At 51.0% G+C, this 21,422-nt stretch overlaps 10 protein-coding genes across 10 annotated transcripts; 3 read left to right on the forward strand and 7 right to left on the reverse strand.

Annotated features, from left to right (window-relative positions):
• Positions 1-337: 337 nt before the first annotated feature.
• Positions 338-1,572, forward strand: AA0111_g42 (hypothetical protein; the record flags this gene model as incomplete). Its single annotated transcript, XM_028650172.1, has 2 exons — positions 338-394; positions 451-1,572. The coding sequence occupies 2 exons, from the start codon at positions 338-340 to the stop codon at positions 1,570-1,572; spliced, it is 1,179 nt and encodes a 392-aa protein (XP_028512381.1).
• A 2,202-nt stretch (positions 1,573-3,774) lies between these two features.
• AA0111_g43 (hypothetical protein) lies at positions 3,775-4,502 on the reverse strand (the record flags this gene model as incomplete). The annotated part of the gene is made up of 3 exons (XM_028650286.1): positions 3,775-3,881; positions 3,957-4,228; positions 4,318-4,502. The coding sequence occupies 3 exons, from the start codon at positions 4,500-4,502 to the stop codon at positions 3,775-3,777; spliced, it is 564 nt and encodes a 187-aa protein (XP_028512382.1).
• A 591-nt stretch (positions 4,503-5,093) lies between these two features.
• Positions 5,094-5,411, forward strand: AA0111_g44 (hypothetical protein; the record flags this gene model as incomplete). Its single annotated transcript, XM_028650398.1, has 2 exons — positions 5,094-5,232; positions 5,302-5,411. 2 exons carry the CDS (start codon positions 5,094-5,096, stop codon positions 5,409-5,411), a joined length of 249 nt encoding a protein of 82 aa, XP_028512383.1.
• Positions 5,412-5,809: 398 nt separating this feature from the next.
• Positions 5,810-6,640, reverse strand: AA0111_g45 (hypothetical protein; the record flags this gene model as incomplete). The annotated part of the gene is made up of 5 exons (XM_028650509.1): positions 5,810-6,068; positions 6,117-6,262; positions 6,316-6,416; positions 6,466-6,513; positions 6,565-6,640. 5 exons carry the CDS (start codon positions 6,638-6,640, stop codon positions 5,810-5,812), a joined length of 630 nt encoding a protein of 209 aa, XP_028512384.1.
• A 402-nt stretch (positions 6,641-7,042) lies between these two features.
• AA0111_g46 (Threonine--tRNA ligase, cytoplasmic) lies at positions 7,043-9,583 on the forward strand (the record flags this gene model as incomplete). Its single annotated transcript, XM_028650620.1, has 5 exons — positions 7,043-7,298; positions 7,363-7,694; positions 7,742-7,863; positions 7,910-9,163; positions 9,214-9,583. The coding sequence occupies 5 exons, from the start codon at positions 7,043-7,045 to the stop codon at positions 9,581-9,583; spliced, it is 2,334 nt and encodes a 777-aa protein (XP_028512385.1).
• Positions 9,584-10,181: 598 nt separating this feature from the next.
• On the reverse strand, positions 10,182-13,454 carry AA0111_g47 (hypothetical protein; the record flags this gene model as incomplete). The annotated part of the gene is made up of 1 exon (XM_028650730.1): positions 10,182-13,454. One exon carries the CDS (start codon positions 13,452-13,454, stop codon positions 10,182-10,184), a length of 3,273 nt encoding a protein of 1,090 aa, XP_028512386.1.
• A 245-nt stretch (positions 13,455-13,699) lies between these two features.
• AA0111_g48 (hypothetical protein) lies at positions 13,700-14,558 on the reverse strand (the record flags this gene model as incomplete). The annotated part of the gene is made up of 2 exons (XM_028650841.1): positions 13,700-14,440; positions 14,490-14,558. 2 exons carry the CDS (start codon positions 14,556-14,558, stop codon positions 13,700-13,702), a joined length of 810 nt encoding a protein of 269 aa, XP_028512387.1.
• A 468-nt stretch (positions 14,559-15,026) lies between these two features.
• On the reverse strand, positions 15,027-15,725 carry AA0111_g49 (hypothetical protein; the record flags this gene model as incomplete). Its single annotated transcript, XM_028650951.1, has 2 exons — positions 15,027-15,478; positions 15,563-15,725. The coding sequence occupies 2 exons, from the start codon at positions 15,723-15,725 to the stop codon at positions 15,027-15,029; spliced, it is 615 nt and encodes a 204-aa protein (XP_028512388.1).
• Positions 15,726-16,429: 704 nt separating this feature from the next.
• Positions 16,430-17,423, reverse strand: AA0111_g50 (hypothetical protein; the record flags this gene model as incomplete). The annotated part of the gene is made up of 2 exons (XM_028651063.1): positions 16,430-16,931; positions 16,996-17,423. The coding sequence occupies 2 exons, from the start codon at positions 17,421-17,423 to the stop codon at positions 16,430-16,432; spliced, it is 930 nt and encodes a 309-aa protein (XP_028511972.1).
• Positions 17,424-19,796: 2,373 nt separating this feature from the next.
• On the reverse strand, positions 19,797-21,263 carry AA0111_g51 (hypothetical protein; the record flags this gene model as incomplete). The annotated part of the gene is made up of 2 exons (XM_028651174.1): positions 19,797-20,923; positions 20,972-21,263. The coding sequence occupies 2 exons, from the start codon at positions 21,261-21,263 to the stop codon at positions 19,797-19,799; spliced, it is 1,419 nt and encodes a 472-aa protein (XP_028511971.1).
• Between the last annotated feature and the right edge of the window lie 159 nt (positions 21,264-21,422).

Consider the following 21,422-nt stretch of genomic DNA (forward strand, 5'->3'; position numbering starts at 1 on the left):
AGCAGCGTAGGTTTTCTTTGTTGCAGGCGCACTTGGACAAGGCTCCAGCGCCGGATAGGAGCCCGCCATGGGGTCACTAGGGCTTTCGTGCCGCTTGCGACTCCTAGCATCTTGACTTCATCATCACTCCCACAACGCCCTGACAAGCACGGGGCCTGTGCTGCCGCAGACTTTGAAGCTAGTCCCCTTGCATCGCCAGCTCCTCACATTCCTTGCCGACCGTCACCTCAGCTCCGCCCACATGCTGTTTCGTCTGTAGCAACTCTAGTGAGACGTCCACAGGGCCATATCATCTGCCTGGCTCCCCCTACACGCCCCCTCCAGCAATTGCTACATCATGGCCGAACAGGATGAAGTTGCGAGCAAGGTCCTGCGAAGGGCACAGGTCTCAAAGGTCCATCTCCCTATGTACAACCCCTCGCCCTTGTTTGCTGACACTGTGCTCTTCAGATGACTCGGACGCTGCAGAACCGCCTCGCTTTGGCCAACGTCAAGATGAAGAACGGCTGGGAGAGTCTCAGCCTGGATGCCATTGAGCCTGTCCTCGACGGTGTCGAGCGCAAGCGCAAGCGCCCCGGCTCCAGCAACGAAGCCATGTCGGACGTATCCAGCGTCTCCGAGCGCTTCTACCAGCCCAGCATCCTCGACTCCTCCCCCCTCCAAGCGCCCATATTCTCAGACGACGTCCGCCGCTCAGTCAGTCGGTCCGTCAGCACCGGCAGCTACATCCACAACAAGCGACCTCGTCACGACCGAACAAAGTACCCAGCATCGAGCAACCACGCCCGTGTCAAAGTAAGGACTGCCACCAGTGCTGCCACCTCGTGGAAGAACAACTTCCACTTGCCCGAGTCCTCGCCTGTATGCCATCGCAGACATGCCCGTTTTGGCCGTCAGCATGTTCCAAGCCTGTCCTTTGTCTCTGAAACCTCGACCGTTCCCGATCCGCATTCACCCCTACTGTCCGAAGACGACGACGAAGACCTACCCATTACATCTTTCTCCCTGAACAGATCGCATTTCCAACCATCCTTCCAGTCATCACCGCCCAAAACCCCACGCACACCGCCCCCAGATGTTGCACGTTCAGCACGTCTTCGACAACGGGGGTTCAATGCTGCCGGCGCAGCTCGGGAAGGCAAACATGGGGACAACGACGCAAACCTCTTGATGTATCTCGCAACATCACCCACACCGGTTCGACCTGGTCACCAGAAGCCACAAATGCTTGCCCCATCAACTCCACCGCCCAAAGCCACACCCCTTCCCTCGTCGATGATGTCCACGCCTGGTGGTGGTGGCTCTCATTATACAGGCTTTGGTCTTGCGACACCGTCAACGAACCTCAACTTTGCAGAATTTCTCAACATGTCCCCGAGCCCTGCGCAGATCAATGCATCGTCGTGGAACCGCACACCTGTCGCCACCAGAACACCTGCTGCTGTCCGCGAAGCACGGCGTCATCTCAACTTCGACAATATTGCTCCATCTGGTGATGCTTCACACATGACTGGCCACATGGGAAAAGTGGATAGCTTCGGCATGGACCTCGGCGGTGAACTCATCTCGTAAAGTCCATCTCATCTACCATATACAACAACCCAGCAAGCGTTTGGGCACGACGCAACGACACTCTGGCGATATTGAGCACGTTCAGTGCATCGCACAACTACCATTCCATGCATTGCTGCTATTGAGCGGCTTCTCTTATTCTCATCTGGATTCTTTTAAGCATGGCGTTCACGGAGGCTTGGCCTCTTTCTGGATTATGGAAGGCATTATCGACACAACCCATGCATCACTGCACACGTCTTCTACGTTATCTTTCGCATGCATCCGCCAAGTATTCCCCGGCGATAAAATCGAGCTGGCTACAACGCAAGCGCTTTGTACCACCTATTGACATATATCCCGTTTGCACACTTCTTTTAGCAACTGTATTCTAAGCTATTTTGCGTTTCATTTGTTTGCTATCAGCACATCACAGCATAGTGCAGCAGCATTACATTATGCGATTTCGGTAGATTGGGACCGAAGGACTAGCCAGGCACACACTATGCACCTGTATTGTGGGGTGCGGTCATATAGGCGAATAATAAAACGCACTGAATGATAAATGCCGTATACGCCTGTTTTCCGGTTCTGCTAATGTGTCTAGCATGCGTTGCGCTGTGCGCGGCAACAAACCACCGCGACGCCACACCCTTACGCACACCACGTTTCCGGGTACTATACTATACATCCTATTGATACGCGACAAATGCGAACATGATCAACAAGGTGTGAAAGGATGGCGTAAACTGGACATCGCTTGGGCAACCTTAATCAGCGTTAGCCCACCAAGGTTACCATGATCACTACGCCATCATGATACCACGCCATGAGGATATTAAATGCATATGCGCTACATACATGACACAGAGCAATTCCAGTACCCTCGAGCCACTCAAGCCCAGATAAGAGTCATAACATTCTACAAGGAGCAGCCAGCCACAACCCTCCTCTTCCTAACCTCCGGATATCCTCTCAACCAATGAGCGATGACAAAACCAACGCGCTCTATGGGTTGCCGACGCGTTTCGTGCCAACTTCGTGTCCCCTTTAAAATACTGCGATTGGCTAGTGGGATGAAAATGCAAGGCTCGCCCCTGGTCGCCAAGGGTAACGATTAAGACCTGATATGGAAGTATAGCTGGTATTGAAACGTGATGATGTAAGAAAGGCTGGAAACTGCATGGCTGGTGTGGATTAATGACGGGATGATCGCCGATTTAGTGGTTGTCGGGCGGTGGCTGGTGTTTAGTGCATGGATCACGGCATGGGCTCTGGTTTGGACGTCGTCGGCTAGGTGATGGGACGGAACGGTGCGGTGAAGCATCAATGTCAACACAATATTTGAAGCCAAAAAGAAAAGGACGCAGTACCGCTTTCGCAAGTTTTACAATGCTGTAGGGCAGAAGATCCTCATGTCTTCTTTTTCCGGCCATTTCCTTCTTTGTTCTTTGCCCGTAGTGTTAGCCTGATGTCCAGCGTGACCCGCGGCTCCATCTCCGGGTAGAATAAGCCCCGGGAATCCTATCATTGAAAATGGGGTTCTATCAAACCTGCTTTCGGTGGTACATATCCGTGTTCGTGTTTGCCCTAGCTGTAAGAAAACTAGGCTTGGTGCTTATAGCAGTACGTACTCTTAGATTCTGCGGGGAGGGAGAGGAAATGGTGGAGCTGGGAATCCGACGCAGGGAATATGGAATGCAGGTGAAGTTGCGGTACCGGTCACTGATATAGCAGAGTTTCTATGTTGGATGCTCCCAGTGCCCGAAAGGTTCCAATCCTTGTGGGAAAGAAGGGTTACGTGCCCAGCGGCTAAGTAGTGATATATATACATACCCTTGTCCCTAGGTAGTCTCATGGCATGTTGGCACGTTGAAGATGTGATCAAAGTCTTCAAGTTTGGGTAGTTACTATTTCAGGTGCTATTTTGCTTCTATACATCATACTGCTGCGACGATTAAATAGTCTGTCGCTCCGATCACATATCGTTTCTTCCTTCCATCCTTCCATCCATTGCATGCATTCCTTCGGTATCTCGTAATGAAGAAAGAAAGAAAAACAGTGGTATAACGCCGCCGCTACTACTAGAACACCAGCAATGGTGCTCCATCATATACACATGGCCCGTCAATTTAGGCAGTAAAGAAACTAATATCAAAGACAAAAAGTACATGGACCAGAGCCCTGAGAAGTGAAGTAGATTGGCAGATCCGAGCCGCCAGATCATCGAGCATATTGGTTCGAGTTGACCTGGCTGGCCATGACCATCATCCAAACGAGGAATATGCTGCCGATAATCCAAAAAGCGAATTCAGCTTGCCAACATTGGCCTATCCTTTGTTAGCCACACGATACTCCATAATTGCAAGCTATAACGCTGCTTATAAGCTCGGGAGAACACTCACAGATGTTCCTCTGCTGTAGGAACGCCAATGTATCCACATTTGGTCCACTTGCGTCGTCGTTAAAGACGTATGTGTTGCATTGGTTGTTGATATTTGGTCCTGCGAAGAGTTGTATCGCAGTTCCGATAATTCCGGCTATGAAGAGGACGAGGAGGATAAAGGATAGTAGCATCATGGTGGCTGGGAGTAGTTTCCGCTGCGCAATGAAGACGATTTCTATGATGATGAAGATTATAGCCAGTGTGCCGACTGTGACACCGTAGGGCATGATCCTAAGGAGCTTGTTAGTACAATTGTTCTACTACACATGTTTTCCCTTCTCGACATCTTGACTATATCGGAAGTTGCGGATTGGGCGTACCAAGGTGTTCCTAATCCCATGCGATCTTGTATTGCCATGAACTGCGCATTGATTCCCAATATTGTTCCGGCTGTTGCCAGCATGACAATTGTCCAGAGGTTCAGCTGTAGGTCGGGCCAGTAGTACTTCTCCCGTACTACTATCGCTGAGCCTACAACTGTGCCTGAATGTCCTGCGCGCGCCATTGCGTTGGTCTTTCGCGCCTCGGCGGCTACGTTGAGATGGGGCTGGAGTATGCGATTGTGGTCGAGCTTGCACTAGGAAGATGCTGTGGTTGTGCGCGATGTGGTTGACAGTGATGGTCGGCTGGTGGGAAGCTTCTCCAGGTCCAAATCGCTTGCGCTTCTAGGTACAGAGCCTTGTGGCCTTGATTTGCGATGCCGCCTATCCGCAGATTGGGCTTGGGACTTGGCGCTACTGCAATGTCGCAATGTTTCCCTTCTCCTGTACCACGAGAGGCTGATGCTTTTTCGCTCCCGGTTCCCGCTTGCTTTTATCGCAAAGGCGCGTTAAATTCTTGCCCGGGTGGTCGTAAGGTGCGTCGGATGATAAATGACGTTACGAGTAACCTCAGCAACGTGTGAGTGTGTTGCGGGGCGGATGCGGAGGTCTCGGAGGTGCTTCAACAGTTAACAATTTCCCTCAAAATGCTGTGTTTATGGATAGGAGAATCGGAAACGATATTCGCAGAGACGCGGAGAACAGATTGATGGGAATCGCAATTACAAGATGCTGAAATTGCGAAACCCCCTGTTGTTGTGGTCCGAGGAACCATCATGCCAGCCTCCCAAGCTTTGATGGGGCTGGGAACGAGACTATTGGGCGCGGCAAAAACAGCCATTGCCGGAAACTTGGAATGTTGGCCATCTAGGATGCTTGGAGCATTTGACAGTTGTGACGTCTGGATTATTGTTTGTGAGTAATCTTTAATGCGTTGCAAATAGTCAGCCCGTGCATGTCGTTGTTGATGCTGATGTTTCCGAGGTTGGACATCGGACCCGCTGCTGCTCTACGCAAATCAGTTTTCAGCAGGCGTGTACAGAGATTCAGCACTATTTGCTGTAGTTGCAGTATCAAATAAAGCTACCACTTGAGAGATGTACTCCAAGACGGATTATCAAGATTGGTCTGCTTTCCGCAACCATCATAGTTGACCTGACGAGTTCGACTTGCATCACCTTCCGAGCTTGTTCAGCACGGGCGCGCTATTGCAGAACTCTACTCTGGAGAAGGATCCATTCGCCCAAATGCATCGGGCAAGTTGAACTTCAGAGTAATTTGACTAGAAAATATAACTCGCGCACCCTTCACAGAGTGTCCATAGCAAGGCGCCATGTCTAGACATGATACAGTGATCCCATCAACTCCAAAACGCCTCAAATGATCATGGTATCGGTAGGTAGTCGTAGGATCGAGCCGAAACGGCAGCGCAAACGGTTGCGCATTGCCAGCGTGTTCCGAAAGAGGTGATTGCCGTCCCAGTCCGAGGCACTTAGTATCCTCCTCGTCCACGTCCACCACCGCGTCCACCTCTTGAGAAACCACCACCACCACCACCGCGGCCGCCAAATCCGCTTCCTCCACGGCCACCGAAGCTGCCTCCACGTCCAGGGGGTCCACCACGTCCTCGGGGTGCTCCACGGCCGCGACCTCCAAAACCACGAGAGCCTCCACGGGGTGCTCCGCGACCGGCGCCAGCAGGCCTCTTAGGCTTGGTGACACCACCAACGGGCTTGGGCTTGGGAAGGAACCTAATTTGATCAGCGCAAAACTCCCAAAGGCCATGTAAGCTGGCTTACCTGTCAAGAGGCAGCAGCTTGTCGCCTCCAATGTAGAACTTGTCGCCGGCCTTGAAGGACTTGGCTTGTATGCCCTCTTGGGGCTTGATGGTGAAGTAGACCTGGTTCAAAGGGCCGAGGATTTCGTCGACTTTGCCAACGGGCGTCTATAGCTGGGTCAGCCCATTATCCTCATTGTTTCTTGTCGCAATCTGTGTACCTTGTTCTCGAGATAGATGGGCGCGTTAAAGTATGGGATCTTTGTGTTTATCGATTCGCAGAACATCTCGTTTTCGCAGTCGTGAACGAACTTGCCCATTTCTAGCACGGGGATTAGCGAAATTGCTTGCAGTTTGATCGCTGCACGTACCGATGACAGTGTCTGGGGGTCCGAATGAGGCTCCCATGCCACCGCGTCCTGTCGCGCATTAGCTGAAAAGTCGAGGATAGCTTGGAGCGTGCTACACACCTCCACGAGGAGTAAATCCGCCACGTCCGCCGAAGCCGCCGCCACGTCCGCCACGAGGAGTACCGCGAAATGCCATGTTGTTCGTTGTGGTGAAAGTGGATCGGTGCGCGAAAGGTGAGCTTGGTCTAGAGCTTCGCGAAAAGTTCGAACTGAAAATGAAGTTGCAGATAGCGCAACCAATCGGTGCCACGTTTCGCCGGTGGCTCCTTCCGCCGCATGCAACCCCACCAAATGCGCCTCTAAAGGCTAAGTGGGCTGTCGTGCGCGCGCTCTTCTTTTTGGCATTGGCTTCGAGTCTGACGTTACTTTGCTTCCAGACGTGGCTTTTCCCCCTGGGTCAGAGTCAGTGCAGCCTCCATCTTCACCATAGAGTCACCCGGCCTCTACCACGCTCCCGGGTTACCGTACCTCGCATACGACTGACTCACAACTCATACAACCCCGCCGAACGCGCCTCACACTCCACCACAACATCGATATGGCTGACGCAGTCAAAGACGCAGTCAACTCGGCTGTCGAGGGTGTCAAGAACCTGTCCGTAGCTGCCGAGCAGAAAGTCGCACAGAAGGAGAACAAGGCCCCTAAACCCAAGAAGGAGAAGAAGGCCAAGGGAGATGGTGGTGATGGTCGTCCATTGATGCTCGACCCTGCGCCAGCCTTTATCGACCACCGCATCCAAATCTTCGAGAAGCTCAAGGCGAAATACGACGAGGAGATCGCCCAGAAGCCCCGCGGTATGTCCACCACCTCACGACCACAGTCCTCTCACCCACCGTACTGACACATCACGCCTTACAGAGAAGATTACCATTACACTCGAGGACGGCAAGAACATCGAAGGAGAGTCATGGGTCACCAGCCCTGCCGACATTGCGCGAAACATTGCAAAGAGTCTGTTCGAGCGCACCGTCGTTGCACGTCTGGACAAGGGCACACCAGATGAGACACTGTGGGATCTCGAGCGACCTTTGGAGAAGAGCTGCAAGCTTGAGCTCCTACCCTTTGACGACCCGGAAGGCAAGAAGGTCTTCTGGCACTCGAGCGCACATATCTTGGGAGAAGCATCGGAACGCAGGTTCGGTTGCGACCTTTGCATTGGCCCTCCAATTGAGGACGGTTTCTACTACGAGGTCAGTTCGCTCCTATCGATAGATGATGTCAACTAATCGCATAACAGATGGCTCTTCCAGAAAACGCTGCAGTTGACCCTGCCGACCACAAGCCGCTTGAGACCATTGTCAACTCCATTGTCAAGGAGAAGCAGCCGTTCCAGCGCTTGACTCTCTCCAAAGACGACCTGTAAGCTCCATGTTTCATGTGCAGGCATCTGTTCTGACCTTTCCAGGCTCGAAATGTTCAAGTCGAACAAATATAAGCAGCACATCATCAAGGACAAGATCGCAGACGGTACCTTTACCACCGTATACCGCAATGGACCGTTGATCGATCTTTGCCGAGGACCACACGTACCGCACACCGGACGGATAAAGCAATTCAAGGTCATGAAGAACTCTGCTTCATACTTCTTGGGTGATGCCAAGAACGACAGCTTACAGCGTATCTACGGTGTCTCATTCCCAGACAAGGACGCGATGCAGGCCCATCTCAAGTTCCTCGAGGAGGCCGCCAAGCGAGACCACCGCAAGATTGGAAAAGAACAAGAGCTGTTCTTCTTCCACGAGTTCAGCCCCGGTTCTTGCTTCTTCCTACCACACGGTCAAATCATCTACAACACACTGCAAGCATTCCTGCGCGAGGAGTACTGGAATCGTGGGTACCAGGAGGTGGCATCACCGAACATGTACAACTCGGCGCTTTGGAAGATCTCTGGTCACTGGCAGCACTATGCGGAAGACATGTTTACCTTTGATGTCGAGAAGGAGAAGTGGGCGCTGAAGCCTATGAACTGCCCTGGACACTGTCTCATCTTCAAGCATCGTGAGCGAAGCTATAGGGAATTGCCCATCCGTATGGCTGACTTTGGTATTCTACATCGAAATGAGGCTAGTGGTGCGCTTACTGGTCTTACACGAGTCCGCCGATTCCAGCAAGATGACACACACGTATTCTGTACCCAAGATCAGATCACAGAAGAGATTTTTGCACTCTTCGACTTTCTGAAGGCGGTATATGGAAAGTTCGGCTTCACGTTCAAGCTGAAGTTGAGCACACGTCCAGAGGGTTTCCTTGGTGATATTGAAACCTGGAACAAGGCAGAAGCTAAGTTGACTGACGCTCTTAATGCTTTTACCGCTGGTGGTGGTGGTGCTTGGGAACTGAACCCTGGTGACGGTGCCTTCTACGGACCCAAGATCGACATCACCATCTCTGACGCTTTGAAGCGAGAGTTCCAGTGTGCCACCATTCAACTCGATTTCCAATTGCCAAACCAGTTCGAGCTTGAGTACATGACATCTGAAGTTATTCCTACAAAATCCAAGGACCAACCACAGGAAGGCGAACACATCGAGCAGAAGAAGGAGAAGCTGGAAGGTGCCGATGTTACCATCCCCAAGAAGATCAAGGAACCGCAACCAGGTTATGCCCGTCCTGTTATGATTCATCGTGCTATCTATGGATCTTTCGAGCGATTCATCGCGTAAGCTTTATTCCTTTGTAACAACCAAGTATCTTTGCTAACAGAAGTAGTATCCTTACAGAGCACTTCGCCGGTCGCTGGCCTTTCTGGCTCTCTCCTCGTCAAGTCATGGTCATTCCCGTTATGCCGGGTGCAAACGATTATGTCAAGGAAGTCCAAGCTGCCCTCCGCAAACGCCATCTCCACGCCGATATCGACATCAGCGGCAACACCATGCAAAAGAAGATTCGTACAGCGCAACTTGCCCTGTACAACTTCATCATGGTCGTTGGTGCTGAGGAACAAGAAGCCCGAGCTGTGAACTGGAGGAACCGTGATGATCAGGAAACACAGCAGCGTGGTGTTATTGTGCCGCTTGATGAAGCGATAGAGAAGCTGGTCAAGTTGAGGGATGAGCGCAGCATCGAGAACAAGGTCTAAGTTCCGAATGTGAAGAAATATTAGCTAGATGCATGAGAAGGCGTACGTGGTATGAAGATACGATTTCATGAAGGAGCAAAAGAGAAAACGAGTGTTTGTGTAGCTTCACTATACGGCAATTTCGTATCCCCAATCTCGAACAACTACGCATGAGCGACAGTTGCTCTCTGTGATACGATATACTTGAATACCGTGATGTGGCGGAGTCAACACAAGGAATGTGTGTTCTTATCCGCCGTCTTTGCCTACCTCTCAAGAAACTTACATCTCAGCCAAAGTGGCAGCATTCACTTGATCACCATGGCATTTGTAAGGCAAGGTAGAGGTAGAGTGATAAACCAAAAAGGTGTAAGAATTCAAACGAGACGAAAATCAGTAAGTGGTATCTAGCGATCGCGATGAAGGATGAAAGCATACTGCAACGCCTGCAGGTAGGTAGGTATAACAGAAACGCCCAGCATAAAACAACAACGTAACCAACTCCTTCGTTAAGCATTCGTTTCCAACTTTCCAACTTCCTCTCCGCATGCCGTTGAGTCCATAGATCATTCGCATATGGTGCTTACAACCTCTACTAATCGTCCGTCGTGTTGGTCGATTACCATCCACCCCTGACCCTCCTGACTTTCTCCTTTCCACCGACTCGACCAGCGGTGATACGTCGGACCCATCGTCTGATTGCCCAACCCCTGGCCAAGGCCTGGAAAGCCAAAACGTCACTTTCAAGTTGCTTGTTGCGGGCATCTTGGATTGTCTTCCAGCGTCTCTGAATCACAATAGCAGCATCGACCATCTTCTGCCGAGCTTGCGCCACTACTGCGCAGTTGTGCGCTATCTTCATTGCTTGTATGCGAGTGCTGACCTGACGGCGGACGAGGAAACGGCGGAAAGCGGATTGAATAGTAGAAGCTGCGCGGTGTGTGCGTGCAAGCGGCAACAGTCGACTTGCCAGGAAAGATAGAGTAAGGAGGGTAAAGTCTCTGCTTGGAATTGAACGAGCTGTGCTGTGTTGTGGCGTGAAAAGCGCAATGAATGAAGTTGAGCAGCCGACAGCCTTGAGTTTTGTTGCTAATCCGAGTCGCTCATTCCCTTCGGTGGAGATGGTCAGATTCGACGGCAAGTAGGTATCAACGATGGCTTCTAGAACCTTTGGGTCTGCAAAACTTGTGGTCAGGTTTGCAACGCGCAGGCCATGAAGCCGAGCAACGGAGCGTGACCATGAAAGCAAGAGACGCTTATGATATGCCATGCCATCCAGCTCAGTGGCCCCGTCTTCTTCATTGTCGGAATCAAGGACTCGTCCCTCATAGCTATCCCGGGCCCTGTACCACTGGTTTCGGAAACGCTCTGTCTCTTTGACAAGTTGCGGCCAGTCAACAAGGCTTCCAAGACCACACTTGCCGACAAGTGACCAAAGAAGCGAGAGTGTCTTCTCGCGGTGTCCGTCGACAATATCTTCGGCTTTGATGCCACTGACTGCTGCGCTGGGCATGCCTGCGACATGACTCAATGCAGCTAGGGCAATCTGGACATTGTAGACCTTCTGGGGACGGCCAATGGCTGGGTACTTGAGGTGCTGGGAGAGGACCCAAATTCCTTTCTGCGAAGAATCGAGGGAGCTATTAAGAAGCTCACCGCTGGGTAGACTGAGAGTGACGGTATCCTCTTGATGCGTTGTGTGGGTGGTTGACGGGTAAAGCAGTAACTCTACAAGACGAGCAAGTACGATTCCATCACGGAGGTCAATGGCGATATTGTCGATTTGGTAGGTGTACTCTTGTAGTGGATACTGGACATGTTCGACCTTGTAATTGAGGTGGTTTAGCGGTCGAGTGATGTCGCCGTGTGAAGGGAGCAGCATCTTTGATAACTGATGTAGGACCTCGACAGATGTTTTGTAGGGTGACGTCGTCTGGAACAGGCAGCCTGGTAGAGCATCCGTCGTCTTGGCTTGGTCGAGGATCAGAATCAGCATCAGACTTCGTAAAGCAGTACGGCGCCATGACCAGCCTTGAGAACCGAAGTCATCATCGCCGCGTGTAAGGCTAGCAATGCTGCCACCTCCGGATTTGACGCGAACAGCATCCTCATTTTTGATCAGGAATGCAGACAGAAAGCTCTCGATAGCCCGGCGCTCTGCGCGATACTGGCGGGAGCCATCATCTGAGCACGTTGAACCTGTGGATAGTCGACAGGGCGTTGTAATTTGGCGGCCGACAATAGTCTCAGCTGCAGCACGTAATGCATTCAGATCGTATGACTTGGTCCATAGGCTGAGGAACTTCTTGCGCAAGCCAACATCGTCCTTGAGCCTGAGCGTCTGGGCCAGGAGATCCTTCGGTATGCTCAGCGCACCAAATTGTAGTGAGGCCTGTAGTCGCTTGTGAAGCGACGGTATCGCGGGATCGTGGTATATGGCAAGCATCTTCTTGCGCATGTCCTCAGGGCTCTGTTCGTCGGTCGGGTCTCTGCTCGCGGAATCAAATACTGAGTTCAGAAGTTGTGTAATGGCGACTTCCTGGTAGGTAAGCCAGTTGTCTTCGTACAACTCCGGCTGTGCCAGATCCTCCTGTAGTACTGGATACTTCTCTTGTGATTGTGGTCGCTGGCCTACTTCGTGTAGCATGGTGATGCTGCTTGCTACGCTCCCAGTCTTCTGGCGGCGCAGTGCTGTAGGTGGAGATTTGTCGGTGTGGAACGGCGAGGAGGAAAGTGGCGCGCGCTTCGCCTTGGCCAGTTTCGCTCGTTCAGTCTTGATGGTCGTCCTCAGAGATGCCCTGCTACTTGCGGCGGAAGCAGTGCCGTCTGCTCTTGCCTTGAGCGCTTTTGCTGGTACGTCGTCTTGAGCCACGTGTGATCGTGGTCGCTTGTGCGAGCCCTCTAGCCGTTTCTTAGTAAGAAGTATGCGTTCGGGCTCTTTGGGAGCACTAAAGTGGACCTTGGGGGCTTTGGCGACAGGTTTCTTCGCGTCTGCCTTGGTGAAGTTTATCTCAATATGCGTTCCGATCTTCTTCTTCTCGATAGCCTCGATTCCTGGTGGCATGTTCTCTTTCCCGCCCCCTGAGCCCACTATGTCGCTCGAAAAGGATGAGCTCTGCGATGATCGCGATGTTGTGCTCAAGGGACCTCGCTTCGGTGGTGCAGCGAGAGACTTGCGCGGTGCCTTTTTGTCCCTCTTCAACGCTGGCATCAGATTGTTTCCTTCTTCCTCGGATAATGTGACCAGATCTAGGCCAATGTCTGGCGAGGTCTCTCGAACGTTGCGCGGCGCATGTGTCGGCTGTCCAGGGTGGATGGTGAAGACTGACGTGTCATCAGACGGAATGTAAATGGTCCTCCGTCGCAAGTCCTTCTTAGGGGCCTGCTTCTTGAGTTCTTTCCTCTCCAAGACATCTTCCTGCAACTGCACAGTCGCATTGGCGTCTGAGGCATGTTTATCGGTGGGCACCTGCGAGACGCGTCTTCGGTGCGGCTTCTCGTGGTGTGGCTCCTGGACAGGCGCGACAGGCTTGGGTATCCTCTGTGCTGGGTGCGCAAGTATGGTGCTCTTCTTGGTCCTGGCAGCCGCGGGAACAACGCTTGCGCGGCTCCTCCTCTTGACGCCAAACTCTGCTTGTTGCTGTTCCTCCTCCTGTGCGACATCCTCGAAGATGTCAAGTGACGGGTTGAAGGCGGGCTTGTGCGTGTTGCGCATTGGTCGTCGTGGCTTTGCGTGGCGAGCAGGCTTCAGCTCTGTCGTGTATTCGAGGTTTGCCGTCGTGTTGTTCTCGTCGTAGTAGGCGGGCGCGTAGTGGTTTCCATAGCCGCTGTAGTAGCTGCTTGTGGAGGAATAGGGCGCCGGGCAGGGTGTGCCCGCCGTGTATCCGTACATGTTGGCGGGTGGTGAGGTCGAGATTGCTGGCAATATTGGGAGCGCCGGCGCATAGATTGTGAGGGATCCTCGTTCAAGGGAGTTTAGGATCAATGGGGTGGGCTAACGCTTAGCCCATTGTGGCGCACGGGTGGGCCCCGTTTACCAACACCATCACCCGGGCAACAACACCTGAGAAACGGCCGAACGACTTTCCTAAACTTGACGTCACTCGGCATAACACACGTCCCATAGCATACAGAGCCCTACGGAATTCCCCGGCCAGCTCTGATAGCCTTTGCCGCCTCAGACTGTGCGCGGTCCTCCGCATATCGCTGGTAGATCGGCAAGTAATGCTGCCTCTCGCTCAGCGTCTCCTTGACACTCCTCCTGTTCTCAACAGCAGACAGCCACTTCCTGAATCTCTTCCACACCTTCTCGTCCTCTCCACCTTTGCCCTCATCGGGAATGCCTGAGCCACCCTTGAAGTGATCAAATACCCATAGTCGATTGGCCCAAGGTGCAATGACTATATCGATGAGCTGAAAGTCCTTGCCCGAGAAGAATGGGCCCTCGGCATCCATCTCGCGCGTGAACTCTTTCAGGTGATTAAGGAAATCCTTTTGCTTCTCTTCCAAGCCATCGCCTTGATGTTGTAGGAAGCGGTGGTAGGCAGGTATGATGCGACTACCTACATAGTCCGTCCAGATCCTCGTTCTAGCCCTCTCATACGCATCTGTAGGCATGAGGTGCGGTGTGTCTTGAGGGTAAGCTTCCTCGAGGAATTCACACAAGACCGTACTCTCATAGAGTGGCTTGTCTTGGTACTGTAGCGTGGGGAATAAGCCGCGCGGGGTGAGATCCAGTAGCGACTTTGGCTTATGGTATGGATTGACTTCAATGTACTGGTACTGTATGCCCTTCTCCTCTAGTGCAATCCAGACGCGCTGCACGAAAGGGCAAAACCACCCTGAATATAATTTCAACGGACATTCTGCAGCGTGAGCCTTGTCAAGTCAGCAACAGACAACATGCAGGAGGTGTGAGTAGACTTACTTTGACTGTGGCTGATGCAAGTCCCGTTGCTTCGGGGTGAAGGTCTGCGTCAGGATGATCCTTGCCCATGATAGTGACTTGATTTGGTCTGTGAACTGTTCTAAACTTGAGAGTATTCGTCGGCGCAGTTGAGACTCCCAAGCACCTTAGACTTGCTCCAAGATTATATAGCTGTGATCGCCACATTCGTGACCTTCGACGCCATAGACATGGGTTGTCATCACATCATTGACAAACGTCGTGGCCATGACGAAAGCGTGGCATGATCCAATCAAAGCTATCCAGCCCTGGAAGCTGGTCGACACATCATACCAGATATATCTACATTATCCACGTGCCAAAGATTACTTAAAATCTGCACAATCCAATAACAGGCGAAAATACTAATGTTTGAAGATATCCGAGACACATCGTCTCATGTTACTTGCTTCGGAAAGTAAATCATTGTTTATATAAATCTGCAAGCTTTTACAGCTTCGATGGAGATCTACTACGACCTCAACACAATCTCATCACGTTGATTGTGCTTGTATGCACTTACATGGACCGTGCCTTTTCCAAATCCGCCTCCTTGAGCTCCCTAAGCTTGCCTGTATTTGCGACCCCACCTGTAACGTTCGCAGCAATAATCTCCTTTGCATAACCCAAAAGGCCGACTTCTGTCACATAGTACGATACGTACTTGCTCTTGATCTCAATCAACGTCATGCGAGGATCCTCAGGCCCGCCAGTGTGCTTTCCGTCACCGAGGTCACCAAACCATGCGGCAGCTCCGCGGCTCCATACCTCCTTGATGCGAGGGTCGCTGTTGTCTGTTGTTGTGGCAGTGCCGGTGATAGAAGCCCATTCCTGAGTCTTAAGGTCTTGGAAGGAGATCTGGACCTCCTTATTTTGGTCCAGGTCGTTGAACTTTTGCGAGTGTGCGTTGGAGAGGAACAGGAAGTCGGGACCGTCGCGGCGGGCGAGAGCCATGGAGCGACCAACAGGGCCTTGAAGCGCTGATTAGTTCTTATTCACATTGAACAATTGAGGGAGAATGTGGCTTTAGAGTGAACGAATCGAGAGCGACGTACCGACACCATTGCGGTATGTGTTCAGCATGCAAATCTTCTTGCCATCTACCATTTCAAAGAATTGTTTGATCTGCTGATCCTTGGGCGTCTCGTCGTCATACTGCTTCGCGACCGAGGGGTCGGTCTTGGAGTTGACCTCGCTAGCCTTGAGTTGGTCCGGCATTTGGAAGATGTGTGTTGTCGAGAAATATCGAGGGGTAGTGATTTTGGCAGGTGTTGAAATGCGAGTCGTAAATTGGGTTCTAGGCAGGACAATTCTTGCAGAGCGTACAAGTAGTCGAGAAGCAGAAGACATCTTTAGTATAACCTGCTCGTGTATGTACGTAGACGTAACAGTGAGATCAGAAGGTCAAGTAACAGCGGATATTCTACGCCGACGCGAGCACATGTGGCTCGTTGAGAGACGCCCCATAAGCAACATGACGTCGTGATGGAGCGCGTTCAGTTGGCTGGTGTCACTTTGGGTGGAGGTGGAGGCATCTAGACAAATGCATGACGACGTTGTTAATTCGCGTCAGATGCGCGGCACGCTAAGTACGCGCGCGATCGATCCTTCCAAGATTCCGTCTTTTGGGGCCGGTATGCACGGAGTCCGAACATATGCTTAGTTTACATCGCATGTCGTATAGCAAAAGGCCGTCTCGCCGATGGTCTGAGGGTGGCCTGTTGACCATGGCGGGTATGGAGAGGTGGGTCTCGGGAGTGGGCTTGTTCCGCACTACAACGACGACGTTGCACTTTGCGAAAGAAGAGCTCGACCGTGAAACTATACAACGCCATATGCCTCCGTCTTAGTTGACATCGAAGACGGAAGCGTGTATGTGTTCATTGATGCACTAGTTATTCGAACAGTACATGTTTGATGAATCACACCGCCCTCCCAAACTGCTCGCTCGCAAAACTATGGTGACTCCAACGCTCATCGTCGACTCTCCTTTCCGACTCCAGTTCAATGGTTTTCGTTACAGTCACTTCAATCTTTGTTTGAGCATTCCCTTCAGTACTGGTACTCTTTATGTCGTCGCTTAATCGGTGGAATTTGCCAAACTCAGAAACGTTCCTCATGTGTCCCAGCTCGAAAACCTCGGACTGCGTCTGGGTCGATGTGAATGTCTTCTTGACATGACTCTTTGTTCCGCCAACAGTAGATTTTGTGTGCGTAATGAAACCTTGGAGGTGTAGGGCTTTGGCAAACGAGCGGAGGAGTGGTTTGAAAGAGAGAGCACAAGCGCTAAGAAGGTACATTCCAGGTTCTATCATCGTCCAATTCGTGAGAGAGACATGGTTCCATGTCACATCTGTAAGAGGTCCAGCTTCTGCAAGGGTTCGGGCGAACACCACTGTGCGGACTATGGAGGCGATTATGCCGCTGCACGAATGTTAGTTACGCAGATCGTAGAAGATACGAAGCAACAAATGGCAAGACTACTTACACGCTACCAGTAAGAAATATGAGTAATAACCCAATTCTTCTCCCAATACTGATCTTCAAACACCACACTGTTCTCAGGGGCAGTATGAGAACAGCTAGGTCAGTAACAATATTAGGTACGCTTGAGCTGTTTGCGAAGACCTGAACGTTGAAGCATCGTCCATTCGGATCGCTTTTGTCCCAGTTGAAAGCGAAAGGCATGCATTGGAACATAACAGCTACCGTGAAAGAGATCCAAGTGGCGAAGACAAGAAAAACCAGCGCCTTAGCTACCATGCGCTCATACTTGTTGGTGAGGATGTGTAAGTAGAGTAGTACTACTACGAGTTTCGGGAATGCAACAGCTGCTGGATGTAGGACTTCTTGTATCATAATACCTTTGAAGTGCTCACGTATCTTCGCCGGATCCGTGGAAAGAATATAGGCCATGTGCCGACCTGGAATATCGATGTACGAAATCAGCTTATGCCTCGTATATAGTCAATATATTGGAACCTTTACCTGTGCTGGCTTTCTCTACCATCACTGCGACATGTGTCAATGCGTGCTATAGGGATTTTGAGGGGTTGCCTACCAATACCGACGATGCACAAACCTACCTCAGCCAACCAGGCAAAGGGTATGAGAACATCTTCAATATTGAAAGCAGTGCTTGTGAGATGGCGAGAATAGTAGCGCAAAGCGACGAACATAGTGCAAAAAATGATCAACAGACAGGCCGTCGCTTGGATAGTTGGACCTCGATTTTCAGCCAGGAATGCTGGTGAGGGTTGATGCGCTAAATCCATAGTAAAACCAGAGAAACGATAGCTACCGGTGTCTGACTGCCAGAGTCAAATTATCGATAGTTTGAGGGTAGGAACTAGAACGAAAGACTGCAAACCGACCAAGCGCGTGCTTTGCGGGTGGAATCATTATCAAATACTACTGCCCCAGCTCATCTTTGCGGCACGGAAGGGAACAAACGTGCCCGCAAGATGTGGCTGGCCGATGTATCAGAGATGCAGATGTACCAGGAGTGTCCGTGCAACCCTCGGCGCATATACATTGGTCGAGCAGATCTGTACCATTGTAGTAGCCCTGAGGAACGCGCTAGAATGTATGACCAAGGAGTCAGATGTACCTGGGAGGACCATACATGTTGATGCATGTGACAAGTTACCTATTGGTACTTGCTTTCTTACGTAGGGATATGGGTTGTCTTACCAAAATTCTGGGATATAGGTAAGCTCAAGTATTTGATGCTGATACGGTACTGGTCGAACGTATGAGCTGACACACCATAAGCTAGTTTGGGTAGTTGGTACAAAGCAGAACGCTTCGGGGTTCATCGTCAGTACACCTAAGGACATCATGTTGGTCTTGGTATTCGAGTGAGCCGTAAGCTTCACAGCAGCTGGCTGGTCTTGAAGCATCAAGGGAATAATGCAGAGCCTGACTATAAGCGGAAAATACATTGGCAGGTACCATGAGTGAAACACGCATTCGCCATGAATGCAAGCTGTATGCGAACTGTACTCCTCCGACCCCCAAAGTTAGCCGCTGGGCATGATCGTATTGGGTCTGCTTAACAAACTCCCAAGAGTACTTGAGAATTATGAAACGCAGTTTCCTACGGGTTTCTTGAATGCATGAACAAGCATCGAAGGGTACCTGGCATGCCGTTGGATCGTAATCGTAAGCGAGAGAATTCGCCTGAACTTTGAGACGCAACACTTCACCCTAAATCGGGATAATCATTGTCTTGCCGCTTTCCTGATGACTGGAGTCCGTGGTCACACTAAAAGCTTACCAGCTAGAACTGGGGGCAGGGCGTTGATATCGCTTGCTTTGACATCGACACTTTCTGCGACAGGAGCTGCTTCTAACGAAGACCGGAAGGTCGACGATTTGTTGCGAAACCAGTGACCGGATTGCTCGGTTGGCTAAAGTGATGAGATGCAGTGAGGTTGTTGGTGGCGAATTTGTGAGACAGCCTGAGTGAGAAGCGAAGCTTGAGCCACAACGCACGTACCCAAGATGACGACGGAACCTTCGCCTTGGAACCAAAGACTCCCAGCCCATCACGCAAACGTTGAGGTCTTGTTCATGATGCAGCAGATCGGAAAAAGACACAACATCCTAGATTATGAGTACTTTGATACAGTTCATGGAGACGCTTGATCAACTAACTCCGCGAATGGGCGCCCTCATGCAGAAGAAAGCGATGTTTCACGCTCATGTGTGCAGTCGAGGGCGTAGGGCTGTTCATACATGGCCCCTAAACCAGCGTTCCTTATGCCGAGCTCTATCTTCGGAGATAGGATTTGAGATTTGAGGTTTGAACATTTGAACCCCAATTGGAAACCACAATAAGATCATTGCAATCACAGTTACCATAAGAGACAATTATTGAGTGTAAGAACCGAAAACCATATCCTAATTAATCATACTACCAAGTAATCCAAAAGCATCCGCTATGTGCGGACATCGCTAACAAAAACAAGATATGGGTATATAGTGCCGCCGTTAACAACCAAAAAAAGGAAAAGGGTATAACCTCGTCATAGTCGTTAAAGCGTGAAGAATCGTAAATGTAACCATCATTACCGGGCCCGGGGCCAGATGCCAAGAGTGGAGAGATAAAAAAAGCAATACAAGCCAACGCCATACATGAAACAGAGCAGAGAGGGAAATGATCAAACATCAGAACCAACGCCTGCGAGCAAATAGAAAGTAACAGAACCGTACAAAATACAACATGAAAAGAGATGAACAGCAAATGTACAAACGTAAAGACGAGTGTTGAGGAGATAAACCCCTTTAATCACCTCGTCGCATGAAGCCAAAGCGCTTCTTCTTTTTGGCGTCCTTGGAGTCTGCCATCGGTGCATTTGGGTAGCCAGTCAGGGCAGCCTCCGCGTTGAGTCGTTCAGCTTCCTCGTAATCAAATGGCTTGGTCCACTGTCTCTGTGGTATCTCTCCCAGTCTCGTGCTGTCGGAAGCAAACGTGTAGCTAGATGGTGTGGCTTTGTCCAAGCGACGACGGAAGTGAAGGGTCGCTGGAGCCTGATCGAGTAATGGCGGAGGGGATAGGTAGGAAGGTTTGTTTGGAACTGGCGGCTTGGAAGAGACTGAGGGTTTGGAGTGAGCAGGGGACGAGGAGCGGCGGGATGTAGGGGCAAAGGTAGGGAGCTTGGGGGTGGGCTCATTGAGGTGCTTTGGGGAGGGTGGTTTGCTAGTGGTGTAGGCAGCTTCTTGGGGCCATGGTTCGCGCGGGTCGTCGAAGGAATCAACGCGCTGCTTGACAGCACCACTTGTCTTTGTTGGACCGCCACCTAGTGTACCTCTGATAACACCAGACGTCTCAATCTCGAATGGGTCGACAGGTACATAAAGGGGTAGTTGTGGTGCCATCTGAATCTTCTTTGGCTCGGGAGATGCCAATGGAGAAGAGCTGCGTGATGAATTGGATGGCGACTTCACTGAGCTAGATTTCTTACTCGATGAGCTGTCTTTACGGGTGGTCTTTGGTCGCATAACGACGAGCCGTGGTTCATTCGAGCTCCGACTTTTGATGGACATGCGTGTTACTACTGGGCCTGAAGAGCGTTGGCGAGAAGAGCTCGAGTGCTTTTTCTTCTCCTTCTCAGGACTGGTGCTTCGAGAAGAACAGTCGTGGTGTTTACTTGTGCCGCATCGCGGGCATGGTGGAGCGCCAATGCTATGCAGCTGAAGTTGAGATTGGCTTAGTCGCTGATACAATTGGGCAAGGCTTTGTAGTGCTTCGCGACGTGATGCATCGGAGAGGTGGGTCAATGACTTGTAGTCTAGATCTAGGTGGCCCTTTCCGCTTTTGTGTCCATCATGATTTAAAAAAGCTGCGATAATAGCAACTAGACCGGTGTTTAATTTGATCAAGATCTCTGCGAGGGATGCATGGGCAATAGCTGTATTGTGTTAGATTGGATAACAAATCAGGTGGACGTTCTACTTACAGTCGCCCTTTGCGAACCGCGGCCCGATGCCGCTGTAGTAGCATTCAGTATACTTCCCGGCCACCTCCTCCGGCCCTCTGCGTAAGCTTTTTGAGAGTTGGTGCTCCGCAGTACTTGTTGAATCAGGTACTTCGGTATCTCTCTTTGACCTGCGCTTTCTTCTCCTCTCGCGCAACTTTTTGAAGATGTCCAATCCATTTGTGAAGGCTTCTATAATCCCGGAGACACATATAGATACCTCGGCTTCTTCAGCCTTACGCGCAACATGCGCATGGTCCAACTTGACCGCCATCGCTAAAACGCAAGACAACGAACAAGGAAAAGGTGCAATGCAGAATGGAACTGAAGAGAAAGGAAGAGAAAAGGACTATAGGTATACAAAATTGCAATAAACAAAGTGCGGTCTAAGCATCCATTAGCGAGGGTGAATGAAGAGTCATCCAAAAAGCCA

This window comes from Alternaria arborescens (assembly GCF_004154835.1).
Source record: "Alternaria arborescens strain FERA 675 chromosome Unknown contig_1, whole genome shotgun sequence".
Lineage (NCBI taxonomy): Eukaryota > Fungi > Ascomycota > Dothideomycetes > Pleosporales > Pleosporaceae > Alternaria > Alternaria arborescens.